The following is a 17781-nucleotide window of genomic DNA, read 5'->3' as shown; positions in this document are numbered from 1 at the left end:
CTCTCAGAAATACCAAGGTAACCCGGGCTTTCCTTGCCCTTTTAATTCTCCCAAACTGGCCATATTTCTTTATAACACATGCTATGACCAATGAACATGTGGGCTTGTAACTAGTTTGAAGTAGGAGCATGTCTTATTGAACATGAGATCTTCTGGCTGGTGGAGCATTAAGGGTCCCAAGTGCAATTTAAACGTGTGGTCCTGGGAGTGATTTGGATCTAAGAAGCTCACCAGTTTTTGTGGTTGTTTTCATGGTCTCCTTTAAAGATGGCTCACAAATGTAACATCTTAGGCTGTTAGTCAAGAGAAAAGTGTCTACAATTGAAGCTTAGAATAAAAATTTCACTTGGTTTTATATGAGTGGATCCGATTACAAGACAAAAAGTGATTCCCTATTTCAGTTCATTTGGATATCTTCCCTTCTCCATTTCTAACATTGTAGGGATCTTCTTAGCTTTTGGATAATATTTTAGTTTCTCCAGCAATTTAACTTCCCTTTGAAAAATGAACCAGAGTTGAAGTTTAATGTTTAATGTGGTCCTTTTAAATAAAACATAATGTTAATAGGCTATATAACAGACACTGAAGTGGTGCCCAGACTCATTTCCCCCCCTTTTTAGTTATATGGTCAAATATAATAACTAAAAGACTAAATGCTTGTGGCTCTTTTATATATATTTAAAACACACAGTAAGAACATAAGAACATCTCAAATCATTTGGAAGGAAAAAAAAGGGGTTATCAACTGAAATCTTTGGAAATTTCATAAAATTTAAATATCTGCAAACAGTCCAACCAAAAAGAAAAAAAAAATCCCAACATTTGGCTATGGAGGGCACTTCACATGTGAACCAAATGGCGTTATAACATTTTCCTTCAGGTAAACTAGTCACTAAACTCCATTAGAAAGAATACAAGAGCAATATGGAGACATCCCCAAATACCACGTACTCGATTAGAACATTCTGCTATGGAGTGCTCATCTACCACAGGCTTTCCTTTCCATTGCATACATTACTTTACATTTCTACAATGCAATGTTGAAACAGCCTCCAAGTCTTGCCAAGTAGATTGATGTCCATTCTACAAAAATATTAACAGTACATAACACTGAATAATTTTAATCTGTACATTTTTTTTCCCTCCCATCATAGGTGACACGCGTCAGTTTGTACAAGTTTAGGAAAAAAAAATCCACACATCTGGTTGTTTACATCTGGATTACGAGTCAAGAGAGTCAACCAGAAGTGGTGGGGTGGATATAGTTTGAGAAAGTATAAATACAGTGTAAGATTAACTGTGGTTAACAATATCCAGCTCTTCACAAAGTGATGCAAAATAAATCATCTTAGATTTTTAACTGAAAAGATTGAGCTGAGAAGGTTCTGCCAAACAGTCGACCAACTGATCCGAGTGGTTAAGGCTGACCTGACTTAGCAAAGCCGCAGTGTAACCAGAAACACTGGCACAGTTCAGAGCTCTTCAAATGCATAGCTTCAGTGTTACACGCACATTAATTATATTCCTTCAATTAGTTAATCCTCTAGACAGTTTTCTTTTTGTTTTGCATGCATCCCGTTCCATTTTCATTAAGGGCATCTCTTCCTTGGTCAATCATGTGCTTTGCTTTTCAATTTGTTTTTGTTAATTTTTTTTTTTTTTTTGTATGTTTTGTTTGTTAAGCCGTCAATACCTCCAACACTTGGAAAATGAAATATAGATGTGGTTCTACTGACAGAAGAGAATCAGGGCTATATGGACAATGCAAAATGAAATGAAACAAGTGTCAGAAACAGTTTATAAAAATGGCACATTTATTGCTACAGACCGGTCATGTACATGACTTCATCGAGTAACTACAGATGGGAAACAGGTAATGGCCTAGACCAAGCTGGGTTTGTTTTAGTCTTGAAGGAATTCCAGCACACAACCTGTTTGGACACTTCTACAAATCAGAAATACACCAAAAACATGAAAAAATCGAGGCACTCAGCCACACATTGAAAACAAGGTGTAACTGTTTTATCTTTTTTTTTTGAAATGTTTTCCCTTTTTTTCTTTTTTTAACAATTTTTTTTTTTTTTAGTTTTTAATGCTGCAGCTATGTGTACAGTCGCAAAAAATTTCCCCGCTGCGACCTACAACTAAAAAAACAAAACGAAAACAAAAAATAAAAACAAAAAACAAAAAACAAAAAAAGGCTACCATACAGTTTCATCTCAGTAACACATGGTAAAATAACATCTTTTAAATAGTAAAATAAAGTAACAAACTTTTACTCATAATGATTCCAAAAATCTACAAAGAAGAAATATTCAGAATCTGACAATTTTTTTTGTAATATTCATGGTATAAAAGGATTGCTCCTGCGAAAAATAAGCCAAATATATTTTTTATTTTTAAATTTAGTTTTTTTCCTACTAGGGTGTACTACAGTCTATTTTATAGCAAAAAGAGCACTAGACAAACAAAGCTTTATAACAAAAAGCCAGGCACTGATACATGGTAAATCTCTGCTTTTTTTTTTTCTTATCTTCACTTAATTGCATCACAAGTAACAAGAATGAAAAAGGCCACAGTTCATATATTTTCACCATTACATATGTCTATAATACTTGAAATGAGTATGGCAAAACCGCACTGCACACACATGAGTCCACTTCAAGTCCCATGAGAAAGAGCATGTCTCTAAAGAAAAACAAACAAAACCAAAGCAAAATAAAAAGAGAGGCCTAAAGGCCTTGGTGCCCCATTGTGTTGGAATTCATCATATTCCATCTTGACCTTTTTTTTTTTTTTTTTTTTTTGTTTCCAGTCAGCCAGCAGACTAAATTTTTGTGCTTGTTTATGCTGAAATGGTCTCATTCCTGACTCAAGTTCACTTTTGGACACAGATCATATTCTGCCTGTTGGATCCAAGACGAAATCCTCTTAACCCCCGAGTCTTGGTTCATCTCCCTCCCCATCCCCCCAACCCCTCATCAAAATGAAGATCACGAATAAAAAAAAAAAAATCAGGAAATAGGAAATAGCGAAAAACGAAAAGGAATCGGAAGACTGAATCAGAACCAGTTGTGTTACTGGGTGGGCTGACAGTTGTATAAACATTAGTGTTCCTTTGCAGCTACACAGAAGACAAATGGTAAAAGTTTCTAGATGAACAGATCCCTATTCTGCATATTCATAAATTACTTGAATGTGGAGGCGGATTGACTGTTCCAAGTTGCTTTTAAAGTCCACGTCTCTTCGACAGATCCCCAGCCCAAGTAGCATCAGATATACGGTATAGTATGGACCCTTATGAAATTCCGTATAGTACTCTAATCCTAACTATCTTCTGCTAAGTATCATTCGAAAATCCAGCGCAGGATACCAATATCTTACCTGGGTTTGATAATTACAAAACAACAACAAGAAAAAACACACTAAAAAGGCCACATTCCTTTTCATCTTTTTCTTTCTTTCTTTTCTTCTTCTTCTTCTTCTTCTTTTTTTAAATGGGGATACAACCCAATTAATATGTATAGGTGCAGATCATGTTTCTCCACCAAGCAAAAGGAGTGAGCAGCTTTTGGTGGCTATTAGAAAGTTTTTCGCTTATTTCCAAAGGGAATTCAACATTAGAGGTATTACATTACTGAGTAATGAATACGTCAAAGCTGGTGAACAATAAATTGCAGCTTTTACTGTTTGAGTGAGAACAAAATATAAAGCACCAATTTAAAAAATAATCAACTACAATTTAATTTTTTTTTTTTTGCTTTGCTTACAGGTTTGAAAAACTTTAAATCAGCTCTATGAAGCACCTTTATGATAACACGTATCAAAAGTGCCATTCTTAAAATGTACATCAATGCAGGGAGTGTTTCCAGTTCCCTAAAGAGTAAACACCATATTTTCTTCTGTACACTTATCCTGAATGTGATCAGAGTAGACCTGCTTCCTCTATAATATTGTTCCTAGGGATACCCGCCTTGGTAGACTATACAAAATGAGTGCAGAATGTACCACTAAAAGGAAATCTTCAACATACTGAGGGAACAAGTTACACATAGTTTCCATTGTTCGGGAGGAGGGGAGAGTATACAACGGTGTCTTCCATGCCCTTCTTTGAGCCCCTTTGTTCGTACATTTCACAGGCAAGCCTCAAAATAACTTCATGAAGTTTGATTTCTGCTATTCTCCTAAGGTCTGAATCCACCTCCACATTTTAGGAACTTATCAACAAATCAAAGTATTTTAGTTTTATCGCTACTGAACATATTTACAGTTTTCAACACACACACACAGCTAATCAAAATGTTTATGGGTTTGTAAAAGATGACCACGTGGTAACTATCTTATTTGTTCTTACATTTTCGGAAATGAACATAAAATTCAGATTCTTGTAGCTCACTATTTCATTTAAATGAGACGTTTTCAAACCACACAGTTTAAAAAAAAAAAACAACAAAAACTGATACAATGTATTAAAACACATAATAACAAGAGTCTACATGTAAAAATATAACTTTTACATACACAATTTCAAAATAATGATACGTTTGCCGTTTGTTGCATAAAATTTACAAATGTATTTCATTACTATATAACTGGCAAAACAGGAGAACAGATGGAACATTTAGACCATTTCGATGGATTTATGGCATTTACTCAGTGCTGATAGGTGGAAAAACTACTTGAACAGGGATTTTTTTTCTTAATACATGCCAAGATTGTGTGGCTGTAAAAATAGAAACGAGTTAGAGACAAAAGGATGCTGACAAATACTTAACTAGGAGCACTATTTGTTTACTGCACTATACACCAAAGTCAATCATTATAAAGATTCACGATGGAAGTTGGTTCAATTGTGCCCAGACGTCAAAGCTAGCTATCTGATGAGTTGCTGTGCCATAGCTTGATCTATGTTTCTATCAAATATGTTAAGTATAAACTTCATTCATACTGGCCAGAGAAATACTGCACTACCCCTCCTCAAGAAAGTGCAACTTAATGCTTTAGGACTTATAAGGCTTGTTATAATGCTGCATGATGATTGAATATTGGCATTTTTCAGACGAAGGAGGAGGCAGTTAAGTCATCTACATCTTAGTAAACCCATTTTGAAAACAAAAAACCAAGAAAGCAACAAAAATCAATCAGCTCTGTCACACTACTTGCAATTTTCTCATTTGATGGTTTTTGAACTTTACTTGTTTTTTTTTGTTTTTGTTTTTTTCCAAAAATCTGACCATGTATTCAGAAACGCCTCACTGCACACTACTTCGGCTACACATGTAGGTAACACTTGAATCATTTTGTTAAATCACAGCCACTTTGATTATGTTATGTTTCCGATGATATAAACATTGGAAGGCACAGTGGTAACATTGTAGCATTCTAACCTTGTACCTCTGAAAATCCCAGAATAGGGTCACAAACGCAACATTACAGTTCAGACAAACTCTTTTTGCCATGTCTTGGTAATGCTGCTTGTAATATCTACACATGATGTGACTTTTAAGTCCTGTGTTCCCAAAAGACTGGAGAAACAACTTTCTACTTATTTTATGAATGAAAAGCAACATCAGGGTCAGCATTTGATCCTGCACTACCCCTCCGGAAGCAGAGTTGGCACTACAGGTTACGATAACAAACCAGGGAAAGGGACAGAAATAAGACCCAAAAAAAAAAAAAAAAATCCGTATTTACAGTAAAATCTTTCTTTTAAAAAAGTTAATCAGTACTATTTTTTTACAGGAGAAAAAAGTCTGAAACAAATGAACAAAAGCTTACCATAGTCACTAAATTTTTAATATATATTTATATATATATTTATATATATATTTGTCATAGGTCTATAAGATCCATCTGTTCCTCCTACCCTAAGGAATGGCTAATGTCATCACTTCGTTGTCATCAGGACGTTTGCTGGTTTTGTTACTAGGGCAGCCGAGCTTCCCTTATTCAATATCCAGTAATTATAAACACTAGCTGACTTGAATACCAACAAAAACGTTCATGTAGTTTTCTTCAGAAGTACACTTTTTCATTATTGCAAGTTTACAATTTTTTAAATTAAATATTTTTTTTCAGACTTACAAATTAATTATATTTTTTTTTCCAAAAGAAGTTTAGGCACAAATGCATTGTTCCACAGTGTGGAAAGATTGCCATTCAGTCTCTGGGCTGCGTCTCAGCCTGCACACGCCGCTTTGCACATTCTGAATGATATGTTAGAGGGTCACCCCTCAAGTTGCACTTTTTTCTTTCTTTTTTTTTTTGTGTGTTTTTCGGTTTTTTGATAATTGGGAATGCTGAAACCTCTTGCGTCTGCGATTCATAACTACTCAGACTTGTCTTATATTACAAAAAAAGGGGTTAAGGAGAAGTGTTTATGTGGGTTTAAGATAATACAGCTGTTAAGGAAGTGGTCTCTTGTATTAATGAAGCAATGTGGCAGCTTGGACCTGAGAAGGGAAAGAGAGAGGAGAATTAATTCATACGCTTATCACAGAAGAAGTAAATGTTTTATTTTTAAGCTCTTTTTCCCCCCAAGGGGAAGAAAAAAAATCTGTTCAATTTGGGGGAAAGCGGACTTTTCCTGGCTGACTCCTTGCGAGGGACTGACCAGGGAAAGGGTTCCCGAAATGGCTGAGAACACACTTGCCCTTTTACATCTGTCCCATGTGGTTCGACGCATCTCCCATTCCAGGGTGCGGGCCCGCCAAGGAGAGCGGGGGAGGCTCCGAGGACACCTTCTCTTCCTCCCTTCTTTTCAGACACGCGGCTTTCGGGTTCAGATTCCTTTCTGCGGAAGACGGAAGCAGAGAGTTTAGTTAGCGCCGCGCGTCCGGCAGAGGGTGGGAAGGCACTACTCTGCGCACCTGCTGACCCTTGCTCTGAGTTTCTACATGACAGAGCGAAAGGCAGCGCTGGGAAGGGCGCACCACGGCCATCCGTGTGTACACATGGCAACGTCCTAACGCAGTCGGACTTGTAAGAGAATCCTGTAACTCGGCCGCGGGAGAAAGGGAAGCTGCCTTACAGATTCAGACGTGATCTGCACCCGACCCAGCTGCTCTCAACGATGCTTCGGGGTCTGCTGCTCTGCTCCTGCTCAAGGCTGGCAAGTCCATCCCCACTCAGGGCCGCCAGCCCCCGCGACTTCTACAAGGAGGCGGCGGCGGCGGGCTGGTACTGACCTCGAACTTGCTGCTCCAGGCTGAGGATGACGGCCACGGCCTGGTGGAGGATCAGGAGCTTGGTCTGGGGCTTGTCGCTCTTGAGGTGGAGCTGCACCATGCGGCCGAGCTCCTTGAAAGCCTCGTTGATGTCGCGGACACGCAGGCGCTCACGGGCGTTGTTCGCCATCCTCCGCTCCTTCTCGCGCTCTGCCTTCTGCTCGGGGGTCAGGTCCTCGTCATCATTATTGCTGTGGGACAGAAGGGATGCAACATTTTCTAATGGTGTGGGGAAAAAGAAGGTATCTAAATTAGTTTTGTTTTCTTCCAGAGCTTTCAGGGGACGTGTCCATCTCCGGCTGTTGTCCGTGGCAGAATTTTACATCCACTTGAACTCGGGACTGCTAAAATGGTGGTGACAATCCATTCACGAGACATTCGGTTTCTCCCAGACATTCAACCCAAACAAAACAGGAGAGGTTAAAGTTGGGGCCCAGATCGCGCCCAAGCTGATGCAGGGGGCAAAGTGCAAACACAGCTTTGATCAATGAGGCTACACTCCACAAAGCAGGCCACAGTCAACTTAGCCTTTAAGCTACTCTGCATGACCACAGATCAGAGCGTTTTAGACTGAGGGTGTGTGTGTGTGTGTGTGTGTGTTGTTGTTGTTATTGTTGTTTTTAACTTTCATATGGTCACATCTGAAACCTGAGGAAAACAAGTGTTTGAAAAAGGATTTGGATAGGTCAGAATGAACACGACACAGCTAAACAGGAGTAAGAAGGTCCTGCATTCAAGACACCAGAGCCCTGAGAGCGAAGGCTGGGAACTTTTGTCCATGTTTCACCATTAACGAGCTTTGAAGGCGTGGCTGATCCACTTAATGTATCTGAGTCATTTTCTCCATGCATTAAATAAAAAGGTTATAAAAACATCATGATCTCCATGGCTTTTCACATCACAGATGTTTGTCATCCCCAAAACAAGTCGGGAAGTTGACATCCACTACACAAAGCAAACAAAACAAAACAAATACCAAACACCTACTACTTATAAATGACCATGATCTCACTGTGAGTCAAAAACGAAGTCCAAAAGCTAATCTCTGATCCTGAGAACCAAAATATTACATTATTCATAGCAAAGGCATGGTTGGACCCAGTAGAATGTGGAAAGGCAAGATTACTTCTGTCTGTTTCTGGGTGTCATGCTGACAGATGAGAAACTTTTGAATGGAGGGCAAATAGGATGATGGGCCATCTGGAAAGCATGTCATATAAAGAAGGTTTCATGACATCAGGGCTTAAAATATTTCATGGGTGATCATATAAAAAAAGAGGCATGAGAGATGTGTTGTCTCAGAAAGGCTGTACAGACCAGAGAACTCTGAGTGGTACAGACTGAGTTAACATGAGCAAGAAACTTCTTGGGTAAAAGAGATGATATCATAAGAGATATGTAAAATGAAGGAAACTTCACTGAATAGTAACAGACTCCTCATTATATGAAACAATATGGAGGTAACCATCTGTAAGGATGTTAATCTAGAAGTTCAGGCATCGATCTAAAGGACCATGAAGGTTAAGCTCTACTTGAAAATTCCATGAATCTGAAATGCTCACAGAATAAAGATGTTAATCACAACATTTCATTTGAGAGAGAGAATGAGATAGAGAGCATGAGGTGGGGGAGGGTCAGAGGGAGAAGCAGACTTCCTGCTCAGCAGGGAGCCCGATGCGGGCCTCGATCCCAGGACTCCAGGATCATGACCTGAGCCAAAGGCAGTCGCTTAACCAACTGAGCCACCCAGGCGCCCAATCACAACATTTCAGATGAGGAAGACATGGGGTAAGTTATCTAGTCAATTCAATGTACACGAATGTTGGCTTAACACGTATGGCTCTGAATCTTCAACTTGGGAGAATCTCTGGGTATCTTCTAAATTGCAATAAGGACCAATTACAGCCAAGAAGCTCCAATCGATCAAAAATGGGAGTGGTATTCTTGGGTTGCAAGTACATGTTGCCAATATAGATGATGTACATAAGCCAAAAACACTTGTAAGGGAGGGAAAGAGGAAGACACCAAAGAAAGATGCTTTAAGACTTGGCTCCTCTCCCCGTAGGTTAAACTCCCTTCCAGATGGGCCCGTCCACCACAGATACATGCTCGTGGACACACAACTGAACCGAACCAGTGGGAAAAGGTTCTTCCTGTGCCGTCTGATCCTTCTCACTTCTTCTGCCAAACCCTCCTCCTTCTCACCGTGACTTCTGCTGATGGCGAGGAAGCCACGGTTACTATTAATTCGCATCCACGTCCCACTACATAAATAGGAAGTGAAGTGAAAAGAGAACAGAACCAAATCTCTGCTGGGCCCATCCTGAAGTTAAAACTTGGGCAACATTTTTAAACATTGAACAGGTCGACACAGCTTTCACAGCATGGGCCAGAAAGTGGGAACTTGTTTTCCAAAGGTATTCAGGCTAATAACTAATTAGAATTGGTTATTCACTCATAAATAATAAGCAGAATGGTTATGCAAAGAAAACTGCCTAGCATTGCCTTACATTACAGGCTTAGAGACATAAGCAAATGTCACGAGAGTCACCTTTTAAAAGAAGAAGGTTCTTAGCAGCAGGTTAAAATGTTGTACTGAAACTTCCAAGAACCTATTAATATGCATGTCACGGCCACTAGTTAAATTGCTAAGAACTGAGTGGACTGACAGAGACGATGGAAGGGATGTGAAAGCCCCTCCTTAAAATTTCACCAATGTGGCCACGAGTCAGGAAACTGCGTGGGGATGGTGAGAGTGGAGGGGTAAGGAGCTTTTAGGACTTTTGGAACTTTGGGCAGGACATGTAATAAAATCCATTCCAATCATTATAAAGGCAATATAAAAAAGCGGCATGTTCTTAATTCCTAAAGGACATTAGATCTAACCCTGAGAATGCCAGCTTTTAAAAGGGGACGTGCAGTCATAGCACAATTTATTTAACTTACAAATAAAAACAACCCAAGGGAATTGAGGCAAAGAACATGGGTGTCACGGTGTTCCAAAACCATCTGATCATCAGATTAGGATTAACATTCCAGGAGATAGATTCTAATTGAAAGAAATCAGATATTTAAGAAAACCAACCAGAAGCTATTTTCCTGCAGTTGTATTTTCTGTTGAAGGGAGTATCTGGGAGAAAAAAGTGAGCAATTCAGGTATTATTATTATTATTATTATATATATCCACATGTTTAAGATAAAGCTGGGAAATCAGTATTTTCTCACGTTTGAGATAAAAAAGTCATAGTTGCATATACCTCAATTGAGTTTTCAATACAGCTAAGATCTCTTTTTAGAAATATTTTGGAAAGATCATTTCTGACCAAATTCACAGAATAAGCATAGTTTTAAAAAATCAACCGTTTGCACTTGAATCAGTTACAAATTGTCTGCACTGTGTGCAATTAGCACGAGGTCCAAATTCATAAGTGCAGAGACATTTTAGGCTTCACTAGAGGACCAGTATCTTAAATGATACTTTAGTACCTCTAGAGCAAGCCATTAATTTTCTTTTCAGCTGTAGATTTACCTGCCAGGAAAAAACTGAATAGTTTCTTCCTGTTCTGTTCACTTCATCAAAGTCCAATAAAGGAATTAAATGAAGCGACAGTATCATATACTGTTACCTAGATCTTGACCTAGTAATCGATTTGATATCCTTCTTGTCGTCATCTAACTTCTTGTCCTCGGAAGATTTCGTGTCTTGCAGGTTCTCATCGCCCTCGTCGTCCGATTTGATCTCAGAACTGCCAGAGGAGACGCTCTGGCCCTGCAATCCTGGTGGCATGCCTACAGAAAAAAAAAAAAAAAGAGAGAGAGCGAGACCAGGTGACGCTTCCACCGAAGACTCGAGGCACAAACACACGCTCTGCAAATTGTGGAGTTGCTGCCTCTACAATTCAGGCTGCTGAACTGTGATCCTTCTGCCGTGTTTTTTCATGCTATCTGGTGAAGTTTCAAAAATGCACCTGTGGAAGCAAGTTTTCCCTGCATTGGCTCCGAGGTTAAATTCTATTTTGCAATCTTTTGGAGTAGATGGTAATTTCACTGTCTACAAAACATCAACTTAATTGCAATGAAAATCATAATCATGAAAATCACACACCTCAATGTTCTGATTAAGAACCCAAGTAAATATCAGCTATTATATTGAGTTTCTTCCATATGCAATGATTTAATAGAAAAATGTCCTTAAAATATAATTCCCAGGGAGTACGCTAAATATGTACTGTCAAGACTTCAATAGATACCCTAATGATATTCTGAAATTAGGCTTCTCTTATCCTCAAGGAGTAATCAGCATTTAAAAATGGTACATATGGAAAGCAGTTAGCTGCTCACTGAAGAAATTTCTAGCGTTACCACTGCTCAACTTTCAAGACCACAATGCATTTCAACTTTCAAGATCATAGTACATTTTAAAGCGTGACCCTCGTGTATCCACTTATTTCTAAGGTAGAAGCATGTCTACTGGGCATTCTCCTCTATCTGTAGTCACTCAAAATTTGGTCTGTGGTCCAGAAGCATCCTTATGACCGGAGCCCTTTAGAGATGCAGAATTCCAGACCCTTGAATCAGAATCTGCATTTTACAAGATCCTCAGGTCATGCCTATGTACACTGAAGTTTTAAGAAGCAGTGGTCTCTCTCTCCACATATTTGATTAACACACAGATTTGTATACTGTTTAGCAGGTGAAAAAAAGCTTCTGCCTATTCCCATGGCAGTTTATCATCTATATTCTAAACATGGGGGGGGGTAATGAGAGGATGTTATTTAAGTGTCTGCGAGACCCTGGGCCAGCCAGTCACCCAGGGAGCAGGGGACCTAGGTCAGGCCCCTGCAGTGTCACTTCCTGGGGTCACGAAAAGCTGCCTGGAGTCTGTGGTCTGAGGCAATCATTGCGGGCCGAGATGAAAACAATGAAAATCATTCCACCAAGTTCCAGTTTTGAAACATACCTACATTTCCTTCGATCTTAAACGACAAAAACAATTTCCTTCCTTCCTCTTCATTTGGAACTATCATGTTCAGGCTACAACTAACCGCATTAGAGCACCAGAATGAGGAAAATGTGGAAATAGCTAAAATAAAATTTCCTCTCATCAGGCTGTTGTCTCATTCTCTGCTGAGAGAGGACCAGGATTTCAGAGGATGTTTGAGCAAAACAGTTCCCAAAGAAACACAATTAGCCGGCTGCGTTCTAACTACTTTCCCATTTGCTTGCCGTTTTTGTACCAAATTTGATTCTTGGTTTTCTGCCAGTGCTTCCTGAGGGATGAATGCCAAGTAAGCCTGGGACCAACACTGGAGTTGCTACTGTCTAAGTGAGGGCAGGGTGCCTTCAGGGGCGGACCTACCTCTGTAAGGGTCCTGGGGCGGGTTCAAATCAGGGGAAGTTGCAGACTGGACAGGAAGCTGCGGAACTGGAACCTGGTTTGGCACGAGAGAATGGCTGCCTCTCAGGGCCACACCATCTTCACGATGGGCCCCAACCTGTAAGGGTGAGAGGAACCACAGAGTTTAGTGGGAACCAGAGGTAAGGCAGCAAGGACCTGCGGAAGGAAGACGGGCCTCTGAAAAACAAGACTCCCGAATGCCTTTCACTAGAGGGCGCTGAAGGACCACACATGCAGTCCACACATACTGCGGCCCATCACACTCAGTAAGATGCCGCACTGCACATTCAGTGATAAATATGGCAGAGGAGCTCAGGCAGGTAAAACGTCAAATTGTCTCCCAGGGTGCTGCAGTGGGGCGCACTGATTCCTACCCATCTGTCTTCTATCATGTCCGCCAACAGATCTGACAATTATCTTAATGCCCATATGCTTAATTGTGGGCTTCTCAATTCCCCCATTGCTATCGGAAATCCTACAGGAATTTCAATTTGGCATTCGACTTTCATTTCAGGGGATAAGATTCTCAGGCCTGCCATTTTTTTTTTTCCATAATGCCAGCTAAGCCTCTGACAGCGGAAGCTACGGCAGTATGGGACACAGCCCCTGCTCGGTACAAATATAACAAAATGTCACCTGGCTTTCCAAAACTGGCAGCCCATTCCAAATTAATGTTTACTGCATTTCATCAGCTGCTGAGTTCCAAATCCAAAGGGGGACCGTTTCTGCCAATGCCACCACACCGGAAAATGTACCAATAAAGGTTTTATTAAACACACCAGTGATGCCATCATTGCCATGCAAAGATGTTTGGACATTTTTCCATTCCCCGCCCACGATTCTGATCCTAGAAAGACACCATACTGTAAACACTCTTTAGGTTTCCATGAATAAAATTGCAGGATACAGCATGATGACTTGGTCTGGAAGAAATACTGCTGAGCTTTTTATTAACTACTACTACCCGCTCTGGGGTCCAGAGATGTTGCATAGAGACGGTGAGACAGCTCTTGCTGACTTTACAGCTGACGCCTTAAAGCAAAACCAGTAAGCGTTTGCAAACCAAGGGGACCGTGTGAGTAGCTTACGTTTTCGTTTGCATTTCCAAGGAGTTATTCTCTGAGCCTATCGCTGGGTGAGCACTGATGAGGGACAGTGGGTCTGACACTAAAAATATTTATCCATGAGTTTCTACTGCTACGAATCAAAAAGTTTATTTTTTTCCCAATCCCCAAACAAAAACCCCACAAAGCAGAATCTTCCTTCTTTTGCTGCCAAGTGTTTTAAAAGACTATTTCCAAGGAACGCAACAACAATAAGAATCTGAACCGACAACAATAAAATTCACAGAACCGAAGGAAGAACATGCTATCTACAGGCGACCTAGTATAAAGTATCACCATTATATAACCCAAAACAGTGCAGAAGGAAATAACGCGGGGAGGGGGGGGAAGGAGAGGGATCCCGTAAATCATACTAATTGCTCATATTCACAATATAGCAAGAATATAAAGGATTTACAGGCTCGTGAGCATCGGGAAGTATAAATGAATGCTGTGGCTAAGAGTCCAGGAGCTGTCTGCCACCCAGAACGTTCTGAATGGTGGCTATTTCGCTTCTATGTGGGTGCTTCAAATGTCAGGAGACCATGATTGCCTCCTAAAGCAGCCCGTTCCATTTTAATCACAAGTTGGCCTCCTTGTATATTCCACCCACTGACTCTTGTTTCAACTTCTGGAGTTCCATGGAATGAGTGCAAGCCCCCTTCGTATACGTAATGCTCCCCCCCCCTCAACAGGCCACTGCTCCATCCTCTCACTTCCAGGCAGGTTGGGCCCACCCGATGCCCCCAACCATTTCTCACTCACTCTTGGTCTGTTTTTATATTCGTTCCAGACAAAAGAGTGATAGCTCTTTTCCATTCAGGTTTCGATTTGCCATTTTTATATTTGTGCATTTAGAAGACTGATTCCATCGATGATTATCCTTTCAATCTAAGATGTCAACTTGTAAGGATGAATTTTACAGGGCTTGATCAAATGGTAGCTCTTTAAGTTTGTCAATCAATGTTAACCCAAATAATTAACGTAGCACCGATTCGTATTTATCAGTATTCCCAATGGGTTTAATCTGCTAAATTTCCACAGAAGATGATTCTAAATTGGAATCATGGTTACTGAAGGTAACCACAGGATTGAGACTAGCAAAGATGTAAATCCCTTTTATGTTAAAATCCTTCTATTAAAACACTCAAGCTTACTTTGTAAGCATCTATGATGTAATTTAAGGTGAATATTTTGCTTTTTACTTGAAATATATTCAGATATTGATCCTGCACTTCTTTTTTTCCTTCTAGATCACATTCAGATTAGTTTTTACAAGAGGAAAAAAGAGCCCACAACCAATGATCTTTATATTTTCTTTGCCTCAACTATTATGAAAGACTGAGTAAAAAGAATGTAATAATGAGAGCCAAAAATACCTAGATTTTTAACTGTAACTGGTTTCTTTGTTAGCTGTGTAACCAGGGACAAGGTATTCAAATCCCAAATGGGAAAATAACACTAGGTTATAGAGAATGAGTCCCATGTTTATTGAAAAGGGAGGTAATATGCAAAGCAATTGTTATATAATAGGTACATAGTAATTATAGATACTGTTATGTGAAAATATTGAAAATACTTGCATACTGCATAAAAATAAGAGTCTGTGTGGTTCAGACACCTTCAGAACACAAGCTACCTTCATTCATGATCATCTTTGCACTCTTCGTCTCTCTTTTGTTCACACGAACTTGATTTTAAATCCTTCTCCTACACAATGAGAGTAAAATCTTAAATGGTATTATAAGTATGTTTGAGAATTATAAATATGTTTGTTCCAACTATATTCATTTGGATTTTAGCCATACATATTACAGCTAACTTTATCTATTTTCTATAGATCTTAGGTCATCTCAAATATTATACCTAATCATTTTCCATAAAGGAAGTTGGGAACAAAGTTACTCTTGATTTATTTATTTATTTTCCAGAGAGAGCGTGCACACATATGTGTGAGCGGGCGTTGGGGAGTGGGCCGGGGCAGAGGGAGCGGGAGAGAGAGAGAATATTTAGCAGGCTCCACACCCAGTGCAGAGCCTGACGGAGGGCTCGATCTGACGACCCTGAGATCATGACCTGAGCCAAAATCCAAGAGTCAGACACTTAACCGACTGAGCCACCCAGGGACCCCTACTCTTGATGTTTTAAGGCCTCCCTGGTAAACTTTGTACATTCCAGGCCAAATGAATGAATAATGATGGGTCCAGATCCATGTGGTAATGAGCCTGATTCTCCAGGATCAATTCCATTGCCTGGGGCTGTGGAATCATATTCCAAAGAATTAACTTTGCTTTCTTTGTTTCCTTGGCCACAGGCAGCTTGTCCTAACCCTGTTTACTTCTCTTTCAGAAACATTATTTCTGGTCGCATGAGAGACAAGGAAAGAAAGATAGTGGATGGCCAGCACAATCCATCACTAGAATACCTCCGAAATAGAAGGAGGAGCCATGTGTATATACAAGGGTCAGGGCTTGTCCATCTTCCAAATAATAAATATGTAATAATATAACCAGAAAAAAGCAGATTCTTCTACCCACAAATCAATTCTAAGGATGGCACCTATTTTTAGAAAATCTATACTTCATTAAAGCCCTATTTTGATAATGTTTTCATCTAGATAAGCAATAGTTTAAAGTTAAAAGCCAGCCTAAAAAAGCAGTTAATTTTATCAATATTGATCATAATTTTTTTTTTGCAATCTTTAAAATAGTCTTCTTAGTTACATACAATGTGGTTTTAGATATGTTTATGCTGAATGCAGAAGACAAAACTAAAATCTCAAAATTAGTCGGTAAGTGTTAACTGACATGTTAATCCAAGAAATATTTACTAATATAGTTCGTGCTTGTCACTCCAAGAGTTGCTAGGGAGAGGGCAGTGAATAACTTAGATGACCTCATGGAGCTTAAAGTGATCCTCTGCAGCATTTTTGTGCACTGATCAATTTAGTGTGGCAGTTTTAACAGTAATAGTAAGTCTCTCAAGTAAAAGGACATTCATCATGATTTCTGTAATTTGGGTTTTAGACCCAGAGAACTCTTCGGACCTACAGCCACTCCTTGTCTCTCATGGGCCATTCATTCCAGACTCTCTTGTCCCTCCACTGGTACCTCTCGCTCTCTGGCTTCTGTCCCCTCATGGCTACAGCCTGGACTCTCCCTTCATGCATATCTCTTAGTACATTCTTTCAGGTTCTGTACCTGCTGCTAACTCCCTGTCTTAGTATTTCTGAGTTCAGAATGCCAAGATCATCTGATGGTGAACTCCTTGTTTTGAAGCAGACATGGGCCATCCTTTGAATGGGCCACTCTAGGGTCAGGTGTCCCCATTAACTGGTTCAATGAGCTACAAAAGAGGAGGCGAGATTATGTGGTCCAAGCATGGCTGCCCCCCCTTCCACCCATATATCATGCCCCCCATATCATGGCTCTTAGGTACAAATATCTAAGTTACCCTGCATCTCAGGTCAAGTTATAGTCAAACCCTGACACAGCTATTCAAATTCTCCCGGGTTAATTTATCATTGGGAATAATTAAATATCTTTAGAAGTACATTACTTCTTTTGGATCACATAAGCACCACATAATTTAAATAAACTTACTTTCCAAGGAAAGAATTGATATATTAATTAGAAGCACTTTTCACTCACAGTATAGAGACTAAAAGGGCTTGCAAGACTTGGAACCCAGTTAGGCCAAACTCTCCATTTTACAGAGAAGAAAGCTAAGGTCGGAGATAGTTAAGTGACTTGGCAAATGTCTAGTAAGAAGACTAAAACAGAATTTGAGCTCAGAAAACTTAGAACAGCATCGAACAATTTGATTTGGGACGTGTGTGTGTGTGTACGGGAGCAGAGTTAAGGGACAAAAGGGGCTTACTTCCTGGAGCTTTTGTTTACGACAGTGTGCCCACATGTATGTAGATGTGTGTGTATATAGATATAGACATGAAAACCATTTTATTTTTCTTTATCACAGGGGAAAAACCACCATAGTTTACTAACTATGGCCAAGGACAAGATGTCTAACTAAATTATAAAATTTAATATTTGC

At 39.7% G+C, this 17781-nt stretch overlaps 1 protein-coding gene across 3 annotated transcripts in view; it reads right to left on the bottom strand.

Moving 5' to 3' along the window:
* Positions 1-396: 396 nt before the first annotated feature.
* The window catches only part of TCF4 (transcription factor 4), a 353017-nt gene continuing 335632 nt past the window's right edge, over positions 397-17781 (bottom strand). The window contains exons 9-13 of one of the 3 annotated variants that reach the window (XM_021686140.2): positions 12587-12722; positions 10866-11016; positions 7188-7417; positions 6653-6793; positions 397-6452 (exon numbers count right to left, since the gene is read on the bottom strand). In XM_021686140.2, the coding sequence (XP_021541815.1) occupies positions 6657-6793; positions 7188-7417; positions 10866-11016; positions 12587-12722 (654 nt within the window). In that variant the 3' untranslated portion in view covers positions 397-6452; positions 6653-6656. Of the gene's footprint in view, positions 6453-6652; positions 6794-7187; positions 7418-10853; positions 11017-12586; positions 12723-17781 lie in introns of all 3 variants that reach the window. The other 2 variants (XM_044921066.1, XM_044921065.1) reach the window with 2 other exon arrangements.

Source organism: Neomonachus schauinslandi, chromosome 14 (assembly GCF_002201575.2).
Source record: "Neomonachus schauinslandi chromosome 14, ASM220157v2, whole genome shotgun sequence".
Taxonomy (NCBI): Eukaryota; Metazoa; Chordata; class Mammalia; order Carnivora; family Phocidae; genus Neomonachus; species Neomonachus schauinslandi.
This window is presented reverse-complemented; position numbering and strand designations above follow the sequence as displayed.